This window comes from Propithecus coquereli, unplaced genomic scaffold, assembly GCF_000956105.1.
Source record: "Propithecus coquereli isolate 6110/MARCELLA unplaced genomic scaffold, Pcoq_1.0 Scaffold403, whole genome shotgun sequence".
Taxonomy (NCBI): Eukaryota; Metazoa; Chordata; class Mammalia; order Primates; family Indriidae; genus Propithecus; species Propithecus coquereli.
The window spans coordinates 3,014,121-3,032,191 of record NW_012149764.1 but is presented as its reverse complement, the minus strand read 5'-3'; the positions used below and the strand labels follow the sequence as shown (position 1 = coordinate 3,032,191).

At 43.1% G+C, this 18,071-nt stretch overlaps 1 protein-coding gene across 2 annotated transcripts in view; it reads right to left on the bottom strand.

Moving 5' to 3' along the window:
* RCL1 (RNA terminal phosphate cyclase-like 1) overlaps positions 1-18,071 on the bottom strand; it is a 73,627-nt gene that overhangs the window by 5,269 nt on the left and 50,287 nt on the right. The window contains exons 1-4 of one of the 2 annotated variants that reach the window (XM_012652884.1): positions 13,259-13,366; positions 11,906-12,899; positions 9,042-9,198; positions 5,581-5,684 (exon numbers count right to left, since the gene is read on the bottom strand). In XM_012652884.1, coding sequence (XP_012508338.1) covers positions 5,581-5,684; positions 9,042-9,198; positions 11,906-12,108 — 464 coding nt within the window. In that variant the 5' untranslated portion in view covers positions 12,109-12,899; positions 13,259-13,366. Of the gene's footprint in view, positions 1-5,580; positions 5,685-9,041; positions 9,199-11,905; positions 12,900-13,258; positions 13,367-18,071 lie in introns of those variants that run through there. The other variant, XM_012652883.1, reaches the window with a different exon arrangement.

Below are 18,071 nucleotides of genomic sequence, written 5' to 3'. Positions count from 1 at the left end.
AAAAGAAAAAAGAAAAGAAAAGAAAAGAAAAAGCAAAAATGCTCAGAAGCTGAGAAATAACCACAGAAGATATTAAATCCTAACAAACAGCCTCCTTAAGAAAATGAAAACCGAATGAAGAAGAACGGCGCCCTGTATCTACATGCACTTGAACAAAGTCTCGCCGGTGCTGATCCACATCCTTCCCCACAGCCCCATAACTGCACAGCTGCAGCCCCAGCAAGGCACCACCCCCCAAGTTCACAACGTGTCCCTGCCCTTCTCTGCCACGGCACTCTACTGCAGATTCACGCTTCCTAGATACAACCACACGGCCACACAGCCAGGACAAAGAGAGACCCGCAGCTTACTGAGAGGAACTCTGCCCTTCAGTGAACGACCACCGCACTATGCAAACAGCAGCTTCTCACACAAACCATTTTAGGCGATCTGATCGTGGCTCTGTGCAACTCCTGTGTGAAGGGCTTTAACTTCCGACTTACAGAACTATATCTGCAGTGAGTCACCCCCCCCCTTTTTTTTCAGGACAAAGTGATGTATTTTCAGAAAACAAAAAAACACCAACTTTTCTATGAAAGTCTCTAGTCCATCTGACAGGCAGGTTTCAAAGAATTCTGGAACTAGAGATAACTTTTCTTGGGTATTTTCAAAAGGTGGGTTGTTCCCACTGCCCCTGCTGGTCAGCAGGTAAGGCCATGAGGCTCCTGGGCATCTGCCCATTGAATCCCAATGGCCCAGGACTTGACAGGCTGCTGGGCCCCAGTCCTTAAACAGCCCCTCTCACTCAGTCCACTTCTGAAGCATGTTAGAGAGTGGGGTGAGAGCAATCACGGGGTGAGCCCTCTCTTTGGCAGCTCCCATAGATAAAAACCACGAGAGAAGGTCCTGCCTCCTGTTCCACCAAGCCACCTGGTTTCTATGCCACTAGGATATGGGACAGAGTCAGGGGTTACCTACATCTCAGGTATAAGAGGATGCTCTGGAAGTTGAGGGGAAAGGCCTAGGGTTAAGAAAAGAATCTGCTCAATGGGGTCTCCTGTAGTTCTTACATAGCACCTTTTAAATATATTGGTGGTGCTTCTACTGTCAAATACCAGCTTTCCCAAAGACCAGCTGATCTCTACTCCAAGAATGAAGTTATTAAATTCTGTTACACAGGCAGCAGGAAACTGTGAACCAGGCTAGCTGCGCCGTCAAGGGATGAGGGTCCCAGGCTCATTCGAACAGGAACCCAGTATATTATAAGCAGTCCACTGACCTCTTTTCTTCATCTAAAGTTTAAGGATATCCTTTGCTTTTACTACATGCCAAATATGTTCTGGGGCTCAAATGTAACTAAGGTGATGGGACTTTGCAACATTTAAACTGCTTTTCAAACGTAAGGTGCGGTGGTTTTGTGTTCACAGGGTCTGGGGAAGCCGCTGAATCCAAAGAACAGAAGCCTTGGCCGGCTGTTCCCAGTTTTCCCACGCATTATCTCATTCAATCTTCACGTGGCTGTGCTTCAGACGGGCTGAGCCGACAATCCCTGATCAGTCGGTGTTTAACAAGGACAGTAGGTTCCAGCTCCCCCAGCACTTCCACAAGTGACAGAAAGAGGTTATTTATCACGGTTAGAAAAAAAACAAAGAGGCAAGGTTTATTTCAGATTTCCAACTAAAGATAGAAGGAGATCATTTTACAGCAAAATTTGAAACGAAGACTCTCATGAAAAGATGCAACATGGCATCCTGCCTCAGGTAAAGTGCTTAGAGTCCAACAATATGGACGGGATCCCACCTCTTACATAAGAGCACAGTGGTTACGGGAAGCAGCAACTGTGGATGACACTGTCCAGGTCTGAACCCCGTGTACTGTCTGTGTGACCACCTGGGCACATAATTTAACCTCTCTGTGCCTCAATCCAATCACCTGTAAGATGGAACATACATATGACAGTATCTGCCCTTTTCACCCGCACAAGGTTATGATAAAAACTAAATGGGTTAATATTTCTAAGCACTTAAAACAATATTTGGCACACAGTAAACATGGTTTTTGTTAAATAAGCACCTACCTTAGAGAATTCATGGAAACAATCAATAAGATATAGATAGTTTGTTTAGTAATTAATGTAACTAGAGGAAGTTAGTCATGAATTTAAAAATGAATAAATATAGGACAGGCATGGTTGCTCACACCTGTAATCCCAGCACTTTGGGAGGCTAAGGCAGGAAAAGAGGCCTGGACTTCAAGAACATAGCAAGACCCTTTCTCTACAGAAAATTTTTTAAATTAGCCAGATGCATGCCTGTAGTCTCAGCTACTCAGGAGGCTGAGGCTGGAGGATCACCTGAGCCCAGGAGTTCAAGGCTGCAGTGAGCTATGATGGGGCCACTGTACTCTAGCCCGGGGAACAGATTGAGACTCTGTCTCAAAAAAAATAAAAAATAAAAAATGGATATAAATTTATAGGTAGCTGAGCAGACAATTTAAAGCTGACTTCAGGCCTGAGATCACCCAAATCAACTTTACTAGGCCTCCTGGTGTTCAAAGTGACCTGACCAAGAGAATGGACTGAGACAGGGCAAGGGGGTCTCCAGGTAGGAACTGCGGCAGCCAGCACTGACTGAGCACTTCACCTGGCCTCATTTAAGCTTTACCCTATCTCCATAAGCCCATGACTTTAGGACCATGCACCTTATCTACAGATAAGGACCAAGGCTAGAAATGCTAGAAATGCTAAGTATTACCTCCACGGTCTCCCGGTGGCTCTGTGGCAGAGCCAGCACTCAAGTCCAGACAGGCTGGAGCCCAAGGCCTATGTATTAGCAGAATGCAGAAAACTCTGGTAACTGCGGTATCGTTCCACACACAATTTCTGAAAGTGCTAATTAAGATACTCATTGATACATATTTTTCTTGCTATTAATTCAACTTTTAAATGAAGTATAAATCTTCCCTAAACTGTAAAATTAAGCTTGTGAGGGGAGGGTGGAACCATGGTCACCAACTATAAACTACCTAAAATTCAACAAACTTAATAGAAATAGAGTCTCCACATACCAGTGTGTTATCTAATACTATTTTATTCTCCTTAAAAAACATCTCTCTTACCTTCCTAGAGAATTTCACACATATAGACTTATTTTCTCAAATGGCAAAGAAAACCACCAACAGCAATCTCCTGAAGTAAGACAGTGGAAGAAGAAAATAAGGAACATAGAGACCATTACTTTCCAGAAAGGGTTTGAAAGCAACACTAGAAAAAAAAAATCCTTCTTAATCCCAGTGCTCTTTAAATAGACATTTAAAAAGCTATTGATACAAATCAAAACATGTGCAAACTGCCAGAAGAAATCCATTTTTCTAAACCAAGGAGGGTCTTGCTTCTGGTTTACTTTAGAAATTTGAGGTTTCACAAAACAGGTTTCTATGACTTTAACTGCACATAAAAATAAATGTGATAATCTGGTCTCCAAAGCTCTTGAATCCAACGAGAATAAACTGTTCCCCTGCCACGATGGTCCTGACTATGGACCCTGTTCCTCTGTGACCCTCAACTGTACTCACAAATACAACGCTAACTTTGTCTGCTGGGCCCCGCCTTCACCCTTCATCACTTTGGGCCGCTGGACGCTTCCACATTGATTAAGGGCAGAAACAGTCCCAAACGGATTCAGCTTTCTTGAAAATAAACTCCCTTAACCCTCCGGTGCTAGCTTACCAAAAAGAAAGGAGGTTGCCCTTTCCCACTCCCTGGCAGACCCTTTTGCGTGAAGCCCTGGGAGGCAGGTAATCCAGAAAAAGAGAACGTCTCTAAGCCGCAACCCCAAGCCTCAAAATACATCATGTTACAATTTGTCCTACTCCTTTCAAGCTCCATTCAGAGTAGATCACTTTGTTTTCCCAGGAGATCTAGTAATTTTAGGCAATGTGTCCAAAAGAAAAGACACTGCAATTATGTTTGGTGAAGGGCTGTACTGAAGAGGACACAGGAACTTTTTTAAATGTCCAGTCACATCTTGACCATCTCCAGCAAAGCTGCCAACTTGAAAAGCAGGCCCTGGAGCCAAATTGAAAAAAATCTCCAAAAGTACAAAAAAAAAGTGTCAAGGAAAAACAAAAATATATATTCCATTTTTCACATAATGTTCTGCCAAACCCCATGCCCCAGGACCACACACGTTTTGAGACGACGCCTCATGCTGTGTGAGCGGTCAGGTCTTCCACAGCCCTGAAGCAGGGTCTGGGAAAACGGCAGCAACGAGACCAGTTGAAAACCTGGCAGGGCCATGGTGGTCACACAGCTGTTGGCTGCTTCCAGCAAACTCTCTATGGGAAGTGAATCTCCACAGCTAGGGTGCTGTACTTCCAGCCCTCACCGCCGCTCCAAGTGCTAGCTACTAAGTCTACTTTAGCAATATTGACTACTGATGTTAGCGTGCCATTTAGGACTACTCAGTTCACAGGTTTCCTGTCCCGTGAAATACTTTACACCAGTTATCAAGAGATAATGTGGTCCTCGCCAGTTCCCTGCTTATCGTCTCACTCCATTGCTAACGGAATGTGTTCTCCTCCATTCTCCTGGTCCAAAAGAACCTCCCACCACCACCACAAAAACAAACAAACAAACAAACAAAAAACAGCCTTCAGAAGAATCTCTTTCAAGCTCTTGGTTTCCATGCTTCGAAGCCCTGGCCCAAAGCTGCGCTGCTGCGTAACAGTTCACACCCCTTTCTCAATGTGATGGCACCACCATTCTTCAGTTATCACAGTACTGTACCTTTCAGATATACAGCATCGGTACCATGATAACCGAAAAAGGACAGTTCAGTCTCATATCTACCTGAATATTTCCTCCCACCCAGCTCACCATCCACAGATGGCCACATGATGACCCCTAAGTACGTAAGCACGTGCATGTGTGCACATACACACAAACACAACAACGTCAGTACTCAAATAGGCAGTTTTCAGCAACCTCATTTACTGTAGATAGGAAATGCTTCTTTCGCTGTGCTGTTTATAATTCAAGTTTCCTGGTTAGCTGTTCTTTTTGGAGAGTGCTTGCTTTTCTATCTTAGCAGTCAACTTCTGCTAACATCCAATGGCCCACTTCTACCATTTCCCTACTTGCCCAGTAGCATTACTGCAAACTCTGCCCTTCTTCTTCCTCCCCAGCCAGCTCGTACCCTATCGTCTTAGACAAAAAACTACCCATTTTGCCACAGCAAGTGAGACTGCTAGGGAAAAGAGCAATTACAAAAACTAATAACAAAATCCAAGCTACACAGAACCAGTTGTTTACCTCCAAAATGGAAACAGAATCTAAAGCACAAAGAAAAGAAGAACTGCCTAACAGATATCACACAAATGTAGTTACATGGGAATGACAGATGGGAATGAGGAAAGAAAGGAAGGCAAAAGTCCTTGTAAAAATAAAGCCCATGTTAAGAGTGACAACTGCTGGCTCATTTAAGGATCAACATAAGCAGATGTTCATAGTGACTGGCTATGCACAACACAACACCTTTGTCATTTTGTGCAATTAGGAAATTAAACTGGACAGAATAATGAGGTTGAAAGAAAGCAACTTACGTGTAGGGAGAGAGTGGTCCTAGCAGGACTTTGGAAACATCCTGCTGTCCAAGGGTCATGAGCAGTAGTGCCAGGCTTTGGTTGGTTGAGTCCACACAGCCACCCTGTAAACACAAATTAATCATTGTACAAACCAGAAAATGGACAACAAAAGAGAAGAGGAAAAAAAAACCCAGAAATATATACGCAGAATATCAAAACCCACAGAAGAGCAGGCTGCAAAGTCAGGAAATAATAAAACAGAATATAGATCTTATAAGAGTAATCCTTGTATGGGCTAACTTTAGGGATTAAACTAACAGTTCATCAAAGCTACTGTAATAGCTGAGACTATCTGAACGAATAGACATTCAAATCTCCTGAAGTGAATCTAATGAAAAATGAAACTTTCCCTTTGTAATTAAAGCGGCAAGAGGACACCATTTTTATTGAAGATAAGCTCCCCCAAAAAAGCATAATCAGTTCTAGGAAATGTATAGTTAATCCCAAGGGTTAAGTAGATGACACTTGTATTTATTTAATCTGTTATAGAACAACACAGTCAATCTGACATGAAATGGCCTTTAAGGTCTTACTATTACACTTATGCAAATACATTCAGAAACTGCTCCCCATGCTATATTAACTTCTCTTCTTCATCTCTTCCTGAGTGCCTTAAAACTGCAGACCTGTTACGTTTAGATCCCTCCATTCTTTTTTTTCTTTTGGAGACAGAGTCTCAGTCTGTTGCCCAGGCTAGAGTGCCGTGGCATCAGCCTAGCTCACAGGAACCTCAACCTCCTGGGCTCAAGCGATCCTTCTGCTTCAGCCTCCCGAGTAGCTGGGACTACAGGCATGCGCCACCATGCCCGGCTAATTTTTTCTATATACATTTTTAGTTGTCCGGCTAATTTCTTTCTATTTTTTTAGTAGAGATGGGGTCTCGCTCTTGCTCAGGCTGGTAGATCCCTCCATTCTTATTACTTATTATTCCCCCCTTCCTTCCTTTTCTTCCAAATTAATAAGCAGGACAGAATTCTCTTTTAAACACTTTCTCCTGAGGCACAATTGCTTTGGTTGCCTTTCTTCTTTCATTCTTGATTTTCTCAACCATTCCAGCCGTTCTGTTTCTATTAGATGTATATATAACTGCTGTTTAAATTTGTGCCTTAAAAATGTCTGTATTTCTGGTCATTCTTTCTGGGATAACTTTATTTAAAATGACATAAACTTAAATTGTACATAGTAAAAGCAGGCTGATTTCAAATTCCAACATATTTTGCACAGGTCACAATAAGAAATCGTTTCTGACCACAGCACATTACTATCCAAGGCCAGACTGAACAGACAGGTGGCCAGTTAGCACTGTTCATGTGGGTACACACCACCCCCAACCCTCCTGTCTAATGTATGTAGGCTAAGGAGTAAATCAATTCTCAAGTGCAGACACTCATTCTCTGGCTGTCAGAAGTCATTTAGTAGCCCTGATAATGGTATAAAAATAAGGAGATTTATCCTACCGCTAGCCTTTATGAAAATGTATTGCTCTTCCTTAAACTACCTTAGTTAATAAAGGACAGGGAACAATATCTATCTCAATTAGCAAATTTTAGGACAAGAGTTCGTTTTTTCCATCCAAAAAGGAAAACCTGGCCCATAGAGAATATGAGGATCAACAAAACTCATTCTGTGTTACAGATCTTGCTCCCTTTCATAAGATTGCCTAAAATTATGTTCTCTGTAGTTTCTGCTTCCTGTCACTGTTGTTATTCCACTATTGTCAACTGATTCCTATCACATGCCAGACCAATATTTTCATGCAATGTTAGGGTCCATGTATAGGACATCATGGAGGGAGTGGGGAGTGGGTGCTATCAGACTGCCAAGGTGGGAGTGGGGGTAGCAGGGGAGAGGGAGGAGGTATCACTCAGCCGACACCAGAGGATTTGAGGAGTGGAGACTTGAGCTAGCCCTGGAGGGATGAGCAAGGTTTGGAGGGGAAGGAAGAGCACAACAATGGGGGAAATAATGACCCAGGGCCAGCAGCGAACAGGAGCCCAGCCTGAAAGGCACTGCAAGCTGCCTGTAGAGAAGCACGTACAACAGAGAGAAGGTGGGCAGCCAAACTGAGGTGGGGCTTTCCTAAATGGGTTAAGAATTCTGACTTTATCTTAGGAAGGTGGAAAACTAATGAAGGTCTCTGTGCGCAGGAATGAAGAGATCATATCAGTGTTTTAGAGGGAGATTCAGACTGAAAAGGGTGTTGGAAGGGATTTGGAAAGAACTGCCCCACAGGAGACGCAAAGAGCCAGTACGCACAATCCAGGAGTGGGGCAGGGCGGGAAGGCAGGCAATGGATGGAGCAGTGAAGAGGATGGAAAGAAAAAGGCAGCTCCTCAAAGCCTGGGACAGAATCAACAGAGCTTGGCAATTGACAAGAAAACAGGAGGGATTAGATCAGAGGCTTAAAACTTTGATAAACAACACCTTTAAAAGGGATGGATTTTTATTACTCATTCAAATCATGTCATAGCATAGTTGTGAAAAGAATTATTCAGAAAAGAATGAAGTATTTTCATCCTTTAATAATAAAGATCACAGATACACAAAGGAAATTTTCTTAATCACTAAAAACAAAACAAACTTTCTCCAGGCATAATGAAATGGTTTAATGTAGATCTCAACTAAAGAAAAAAATTCAAATAACCTAATCCAAGCTGCATGTTTTTCCTGTTGTAGACTGGTGGGCTGTGCTTTCACCCTGAGTTTTATAATCTGCTATTTATAGGAATATGAAACCCACATTGTAGCTGTGCCCATAGGCTGCTACTGGACTGCTCTGTAACGTGATGCTTCCAATTCTCCCAAGGTCTACTAGAAAGGGATGGAAGCGTCCCCACGGTCAGTCAGGGAGAAGGCCTGCCAGCCACGACAGGACCAAGAAAAAGAAAGCTGCACAAATCAACAAGGGGCTTAGGGTCGCATATATCACATACCTTTTTTCCCACTTACAAATGTTTGGACAACAAACTTGGTGAATTAAGTAACTGGCAGGGCAACCTCCTGATCATTTACCCCTAAACTTTTAGTTACTACCCATCTTTCAAAACATTACTAAATTTAGCACGAAAAATGGAACTGATTTAGCATCAAAAAATCTGAGGCCAGACCTAGACTGCAGAGGACTTGTGAAAAAATACCTCCTCCTTCAGGAGGATTTCATCTCCTGCCTCCAAGATTTCCCAGCTAACTGGTGAATTGAGAGGATAGAGCCCCTGTTAAAACTTACCTGCCCTGTCAACCCAGTGAGGCTGGATCTCTACTCACTGACTATTTCAACTAATCTGTTAAACTAGTTAATGCTAAACTCTTTGGCTTAAGCCCTTGGAAGAGGAAGAAAGTTGCCAAGGGGCAAGAATGAGAGACAACAAACTACTTCCCGATCAGTCCTCTCCGAGACCCTGCAGAGGCTGAGGACGTACCCTGTAGATTTCCTCAAGCAGCAGCCTGGCACAGTTCCTGCCGAGGTCCTCTGGAAGCACTGCTGTTCCCTGGCCCTGGGGGTTGGAGGCCAGTTCAGCACTGAGGAAGGTGCCATTGGTAGTCTCAGCAACCAGTGACAACCCAAAGCCCGGAGACCTGGGGATACAAAGGCAAAGACACTGAGTAGGGTTAATGAAATGGGGTTTATACTCACCAGCATGTAGAAAGAGAAGACAAACACTTTTTTGATGGCACTGTGTTCTAAGTTCTAAAGCTTCCTTCTGGGTACATTAACCTCATAGCATTGCTATTAGCTTACGTTGTAGATATAGATGACTTAGTGAGGGCCTTTGTGAGGGCCTTAGTGAGGGCACAGAAGGCAGAAACGAGAGAGATGCGAGTTCGAGTTGCTTTTCCTATTAGCCCTCTCTTCCCCCATCTCCTACACTGTAAATGCTCATACTGTGAGAGTTTATAATAATCAACAGTAGAAGATAACATTAACAAGGGCTACCAGATACTGAGCACCTACTTTCTGCCAATTACTGAGCTAGGGGCTTTGCAAATACAATTTGTGATACTACATCTCTGCAGAGTAGATATCACTGTCTTCATTTTACAAATGAGGAAATGGAGAAATGAAGCAACCTACACCAGGTCCACACAGCTAGAAAGTGAGCTTCAAACAGAGATCTTCCAGATTCCAAAGCCCACACAAGTTCCCCGCCGCAGCACTGACTCGACCCTCAGCTACACCAACTCAGGAGGTACGAAAGGCCTGGAAACCACCTGACCAAAACTTCCTGAGAAACATCAGGCTTTTTCCCCCATAAGGAAAAATGTCACACAAGCCAGAAAGGGACTGGAAAAGATACACCTTTATGTTTTTGTCCCCAAGGGACAGCTCTAAACTTAGACTTCAATTAATATTATCAATGAGCTGGCACCATGTTCTCTCCTATTGTGTTTCCACCACCCAACAGCCAGAACCTAACACCCTTCTTGCCCAGGACCATCGCTGATGCATTCATTCGTGCATCCAACAAACACCCAGGAGAAGCTTCCATGGGTCAAGAACCGGGGACATCACGGTAAACACCAGACTTCCTGCCCTCACAAAGTCTGGTGACAACCAGTTTGGCCACAAAAGAAAATCAGTCCATAAACAATAAAAACAAGCACCTCTCCACAAAATTTCAAAACCTGACACCTCAACTCTACTTTGCCCAATGCCTTTTAAGTAAAAATGTCATCAGGAAAGGTACAGCAGCCTTCCCAGCAGTCTAATCCACATGCAGTCACAACACAGACCTCCCTCCTTTAACACAATTCATGGTCATGAAATGCTTTCAAAGTGTCCAGCAGACTAGCCAAAATATTTGTTTCAGAAAAACTATGTGTAAAATTAGTGATGTTTCAAATGTACTATGTGGGCTCACTATATGGAAAAATTATATTGGTCAATCCTTAATTTCTTAAAAATAAAATTCAGCTGCCTATGCAGTCAGGGGTTAATAATGCCTGCCAAGGGAAGGGGGGGGTGCAGTGAGTTATCCATTTATTTAATCAAAGGTTCTGGACCATGATTGACCTTCCCAACCCTCAGAAGGGCCAGCATTGCACACAAACCCTTTCCCAACCCCAACCTCTGACGTCACCACCTTCGTTGCTCTGCACTATGAGCCCCCACCATATTTCTAAAATCACCTTCATCTCTCCACTGCGCCTTATGAAGGTCAAAGATCCTGTAAAACACTCTCCCCTCTTTTACTCTCTCTTCTTCTTTTTGCTGAAGTTAAAAGAAACCGCAGGTGGAACAACTGTAAAAAAAGGATCAGCTGTGGTACCATGTAGGAAAAAGCTGACTTCTTAACCCACAACACTTAACTCCAGACTCCAATACTCTTATTTTTAGGAGACATAAACGGTAAACTTCAGATTCAAAGTGCAACGATGCCATCATTCAAATAAAGTAGTTCAGCAAAAAACAGTAAGAAAGAAAACACACAAACAAGTAAAGAAAATTTGGCAAAATATTCATTGTTAACTATAGCCAGTAGGAATATAAACAGGTGTTCATTATACCGTTCTTTACATGTGTCTGTACATTTAACATTTTCACAACTAAAAAAAGTGGTTTCAATGGCTCCCATAACTTCCTGGTTTCTAAATACACAATGGGCCTAAAACAGACATTTTCATTACATAGATCATCACTTTTTTCTATTTTGGTTTTATTTCTTTTATTTTGCTTATTTAAATTTTTTTCTAATTTGTAAAATTTTTATTGTAATTTTTATTTACTTTTTTTATTTTTTAGCAAAGCAAAGGCTTTAACTAAACCAAATTCAAATCAGCAATAACAACTTTCTCTGGATCTAGGTGTGTTGTTTCCACAGATGGAGAGAGATGCTGAGATTCACGTCGATAACTAAGGATTTTCACCCTATACTGGTATTTACTCAGGGTGGAAGAACCTGTTTAATTTTTTGTTGGAACACAGTGTAGATGGGATTTCTTTTTCTTTTTCTTTTTTTTTTCTCTTTTGCACCTCTGGATCTCAGGCAAATATGCAGATGGGATTTAAAGCTGGAAGCACTGTTTATTAATAGTTTTTAATTCCCAAAAGCTAGGAACTAAACCCTCAGCTCCCAGCACTAGCCACTGGGATGCTTTCCATGCAACAGGCACTCAAGAAATGCCAGTTGCTGACAACAGGAATAAGTCAGAAGACAATCAATTCTGAAATTGTTCTTCCTTTGGCTGCCCAAGCTCAGAGCTGGCAGTTTTGACTTCAACTAGAACAGGCATATGAAAAAGGCTAGGGTAGCTGCAGAAGTAGACTCCAAAAATGCAGACTTACTTCCCAGAGTTGACGCCCTTCATGTGGTCTGTGTAAATATAGATGTCGGGTATGAACTTGTTCAGGATGCTCCTTGCAGAATCCACAATCCGGTTTGCCATCTGAGGTGACACACGCACGGAGTACCTACAACCTAGAGTTAAGGATGTCATTCTGCTTGGACTCCAAGACAGAGGCAAGTCAGTTATAAAGCTGGCAAACATTTGTGAAACTGTAATAACAAACTGGGACTTCCAACTGTATTCATTACTCAACTTTATGGTACTGTAATGAAATTGTTTTCACTATAATTATATTAGGCTTAAATGGTCATGGTGAAAAAAATCCAAATGATACAGAAAGCAGAAAGTATAAAGTAAGAGTTCCTCACCCCTGGCCCTGACTTCCTACCCATACCACCCACCCTTAGAACCTCAGACCAGAAAAGTCACCACACTGGGGCTAAAGTAGGACAGTCCCAATCTGCCCCCTGGTATGCTGACAAAGGAAGCAAAAAATGTTTCGTGAAAGAACAGGGTAGCTGCTATTTATAAAGAACTAACAGGTATTCCTAATTTATAGAGCCTATTTTCTATTATTTAAGAATTAATTACTCCACTTGTGGATGAAATAGCCTCCTTACACCTGCTTTCTTATGGTCCAAATGCCAATAATTAGCACTCCTACAACAGGGCACCCCAGAAAATAAAGGAGGAAGACGTTAGTAACTGAAGCGAAAGGGCTGGAGCTTGAGGAAACAGAAACTATTACCCAAAATTAGACTTTATATCAGAGGCTGGCTCTCCCCATCCCCACATGTCAAAGAAAAAATAAGTATGTACTGTGTACTTTCAATGTGCAATGTATGGTCAAGAGCTGGTTGTACACGCGGCACTAAAGAAATGGAGCAAAAATAGCATGGAGCCATAACTCTGATACAAACCCCACGTGGCAAGTCCAACAGGAAAAACAAGGTATGTGATCGGCACCTTCCAGCCCAACTGTTCAAGAATTACTGTCAATACAAACTTAATTTTCATTTGAGCTGTAGAAACAAAATGCTCAGAGACCATGAAAGGAACCTGACCTAGCAGAGCTAGCTCCCTTTTGGACCTGTCCTGCATGCTCCACTGAAAGATCAATCTTATGCTGATGAGAGTCTCCCGGCGACTCTTGACCCTCCCAGACCCTGCTGTCGGAGCCCCCACCCTGGCTCAGTGTGTCTGTCCCCAACTCAGCCCCATCAACCCCTCCACCCATCCAAATAGTCCAAACTCTTCAACATGAGCTGCCCTCCCCCTTTCTTCCAGCCTCACGTTCCCTCCGTCTCCTGGAAACCTCCAGTCAGCAACCGTGATCTCCACTTGAACTTACCATACACCTCTCTTCACAGACACACATTTTGTTCTTGCTCTTCAGCGAGACCACACACTCCATAAGGGCAGGGGCTTTACTTTTGTATCCCTCCTAAGTCTCTCATACACTACTTTTGTACTCAGAAATGCTCAATAAATATTTGACTTGAATTAAAGGACAAACCTGAAATGAGGAAAGAGCAAAGAGGGATTTTTCAATACACACACAGAGCACAGTTACATCACCACCTCTTAGGTCCAGAACGTACTTTTGACCACAGACAGCCTAGACAAACAGTCCCACGTCTCATACCCTTTGGACTGAGTTGGTGTTATCCTTCTGAGGCTGCCCACTGTCCCCAGGACAGCACAGGAGATGTCACCATCCTAACATAATCCCACAGCATTCACGGCTCCCACAGACATCATCACTTTATTTTGTGCTCGCAGCAACCCTGTGGCAAGGGCCATGATTCTTAGTTCTAGGGCTTACACTAAGGACAACTAAGACACAAAACTAAGATACTTGCTCAAAATTAAACAGATCTGACTCTCAAAAAACATCTTCCTCTCACCCCTCCAGAGATATGGAAACTGGGAGGGTAACAGGACCGATTCAGGGCCAATGGAAGCCTATACTAGGATTCGGGCAGCAAAATGGAGAAGGCAAAGGAGCTTTAAAGCAGATACATCGAGTTACTTAGAGCCATCTCATCTGGCTTGGCATGGAGGCCCTCCTGAGGGATGGCTAAGAAGCTGAGTTCTAGAATCAGACTATCTGCGTTCAAGCCCCAGCAGCTCCAGCAAACTGCATCGCTCTGGGTCAAGTGTGCTAACTGCTTTATGCCTCCACTTCCTCACCAGTAAATGAAGAATAATCATAATACTTTCCTCACCAGGTTTGGAGGCACAAATGAAATAAAAAAAGTGCTTAGTGCCAGGTGTGTGGTAGGAGCCCAGCAAATGTCAGCTATTGCTTTTCTTATTATCAGTCCAAGATTCAAACCCCAAAGCAGAGGTTCCTATCATTTCAGGAATCAGAGAGCCCTCTGAGAATCTGAGGAAAGCTATGGACCCTCTCCTGAGAAACGTATATGTACTCACAATTTTGCAGAAAATTTCAGGGTTTTGTGAACCTCCTAAAGCCCATTAATGAACACCACATTAAGAACCAATACCCAAGAGACAAGTTCATAGCTACAGTCCATGTGGGACTCCCACCACCCTTCATCCACCATAGTCTTCCAGGTAAGAGAGGGCTGGGGGGGGTGGTGTTTGTGTGTGTGATGGTGTTGAATGAGCGAGAGAGAGTGAGAGAGACAGACTGATTGATTCTCAAAGTACCTTCCCTACAGTCAAGAAAAGGAAACCAGATCATCCCACAAATTCCAACTCACCTCCTCATCTGCCTTTACCTCAGCTTCTTCGCTTAACTCTATGTACCAAATTATAAGCTACCCGGACAGCACCACAAAACTAAAACAGAGTGCTCCTTTCTCTGTCGCCCCACATCAGGCAGGAGGGAGAATCAGCATGGGTGGCATTAAATAAAAGGTAACTACTGTCTAGTCACAGCTGCTGGCAGGAACCCACACCAGCTCCCTCCCAGGCCCTGGCCAGTAGGTCATCATGTAGAATGCAAGAGGGAAAAGATGTGCTTTGGAGAGTAACTCAGTTAAAACCACAAATGCACACAGGAGAGGGGAGCTAGTTCTCCCAACTTGAGCCCTCCTAGGAGGAATACAACCTCTAAGCTCAGTCTAGCAGTCAACCAGCCTTGCCTGTAAAAAACCACAAACCAACTAAAGCATTTTCCAAAGGCAGCGCTTTTTTCCCAGGCCTCAAAACTGGCAAAGGTGATCTCCATTCAAACCCACATTCCTTTGAGGTGTTTGTTAGACGGGCAGCTCTGCAGACCGGTGGCCAGAATGTTTAGTTTACAGACAGGGATCTGAGCAAGGGCGCTGTGTCAACTTTCCAGGGTAGTTAGGAGGAAGCTTCTTTAAGTCAGAGATATACTGTGGATGATTTAGGTGTGCTGTCCCCTGCCTCAAGGAAGGGAGGGACTTGGGACCTCACAAGTGTCTTCCTGGCTCAGGTTCTATTCAGGGAAGGTTCAAAAAAAAAAACATAAGCCAAGGAGGAACAAAGGATGCCCACCCAGGATGCCTGGACACCACAGCTCTTTTTGCCAGCATCCTCATCAAAACACTACTCACGAGGCATTTGCACATCCAGACAGAGAGTTCTAGGGGACTCAACGTTAACAGCCTCCATGAAACCCACATTGTTATGACAAGATTGTGGCAAAACAAACAGAGCACAATGCCTGAAATCACATTTCCATATTACAGAGACTGGATTCCAAGCTGAGTTCACTGCTGCAAAACAGCATTAAGGAAACACATCTCAAATGAGAAAAAAAAACCTGAAATAGTCCTGTAAGTATGTAGGATTTCATGTACAAGGCCATCAACTGCAGCATTTTTATAGAAAACAACTCAATGGCCATTAACAGGGTGTGATTTGGGGTTCTTTATATGATGGAATACAATGTGCCTGTTAAGAACGAGATTGATCTATACGTAACTGACGCTGATCAAGTAGAAGAGACATATTTGGTTTGTTTGGTTTTTTTTTAAAAAAAAAACACTTTAGTCACACTGCATTTCCATCTCTTTTAAGCTTCTCATTAACCTTGTTCCAACTTGTCAGAATTGGAGAGTATTAGAGTTGAACATCACCTTAGTAAGTCACAGCATCGATTTTACTATCCATCAAGCTGAGGGCTCCCAGGATAGGAACGATTTCACTTCCTGTCCACTCTTCCTGGTACCTACATGGCCTGGCCCTTAGGTGGGCCCCAGGACAGCCATGCAGAGAACAGACCATAATCCAGCCAAGCTTTATTCATACTCCTCTGCTCTTATAATCCCTACAAAGAATTTCAAGCAGCACCCAAAGTTTGATCCTTTATCTCAACTACTACTCTCTCTAGTTGTGGCTGTGCAGCCCACCCTGTTCCACGTCCTTCGCCACTTCCTATTCAAGCTAATCAAGGCTTCTGAAAAGACAGTCCACACTATACTTCTTTTCCTCCAAGTAAGACCATCCCAAACCTCTTGAGAAATACAAGTGACCTTAAGCATCCACTCTCCCACCCCAAGAAGCAGGCATCCTGGTCTACCTCCCTTGTCACTCTCTCACCAGGAGTCATCATCCAGCTCCCTAGCCTCCAATACCTGTCCCCTCCTGGATCATGTCAGCACCTAAGATTTTACCACTTTTAATATCTGAAATCCCAAAACAGAATTTCCTAAACACAATCCCTTATCCTACGCAGGACACATATCTATTAGCTTAGTGGGTATGAAACATCCTATTTCCTTAAATACTAAGTTTGACAACTGATATCGCTGACATTTCAGTTTGACACTTTTTGTTTTGTTTTTATTGTGAAGGTACATACTTGCTCTTTCAAAGGCACATTTTGGCTTGTGATTATCTTTTTTATTTTTTTAGAGTAATTTTTGTAAAACTATGGATAAGTCAAAAATTTGTGTTATTTTCAAATATGAGTGCTGTCACGGAACCAATGCAGCACAGACAGCTCAAAATATCAACAAAGTGTTTGGGAACGTTGTGGCTAATAAACGCATAGTACGTTGACGGTTAGAAAAGTTCTGTTCTGTTCATTTTAATCTTGAAAATGAGCCATGTGAGCGACCTGAGACCAAGGTGGATAATGATGAGCTGAAAGCTGTAGTGGAAGTAAATCCATCTCAACCTACGCATGAATTAGCAGCAAGGTTTGATGTTACTGTTCCAAGAATATTGGTCCATTTGAAACAAATTGGCAAGGTAAAGAAGCTGGATAGATGGGTACTGCATGAATTACATGAGTGTCCGAAGAGAAATCATCTCAAAGCTTGCCTTTCTTTGCTGTCACGACATAAAGGCAAACCATTTCTACACCATATTGTTACATGTGATAAAAAAATGGATTCTTTTTAACAATCTCAAGTGTTTGCACAATGGTTGGATAAGGATGAAGTGCCGAAATACAGTCCAAAACCAAATATTCATCAAAAAAAGCTAATGGTGTCTATTTGGTAGTCCAGTGCTGGTATATCCACTATAGCTTCATGAAAGCTGGTCAATCCATTACAGTGGATGTCTACTGCAACCAATTGGATGAAATGATGAGGACGCTTGCAATTGAGCAGCCAAGATTGGTCTTGGCTAGAGACAGGCTAATCCTATTGCAAGACAAAGCTGGACCACATGTCACCCAAACAATGCTGCTCAAACTATAGAAGTTGGACTTGGAAACTCTCTGTCATCTACCATATTCACCAGACCTTGCACCAACTGACTACCACTTCTTCCAGGCTTTGGACCACTTTTTGCAAGGAAAAATATTCAATTCTCAATACGCTGTGGAAAAAGCCTTTTCTGATTTCATCACCACTTGCTCTCCAGGCTTCTTTGCTGCTGGCATAAACAAGCTACCATTAAGAAGGGAAAACTTGGAGGAGCCAAGATGGCGGACGAGAAAAGCCACCAGTCAGAGTGTCTCTGCAAAAAAGACAAATTTTAGAAGAAAGTGAAAAAAATAAACTAGCAGAGAAACATAGGTTGGGTGAGGGTCGGAAGGAAGGGTGCTTGAGACTATAGGAGACTCCACGGGAAGATGTTGCAGAGGAGAACTGGAAGGAGAAATCTCCCCGAGAGGGTTGGAGACCAGCGACGGGGGTAGGTGGAGCAGATAACTTTCCCCTCCCTTGCATCTCGGACTGTTGGTGGGCTCCTGAGTGGTTGGAGAGACCTGC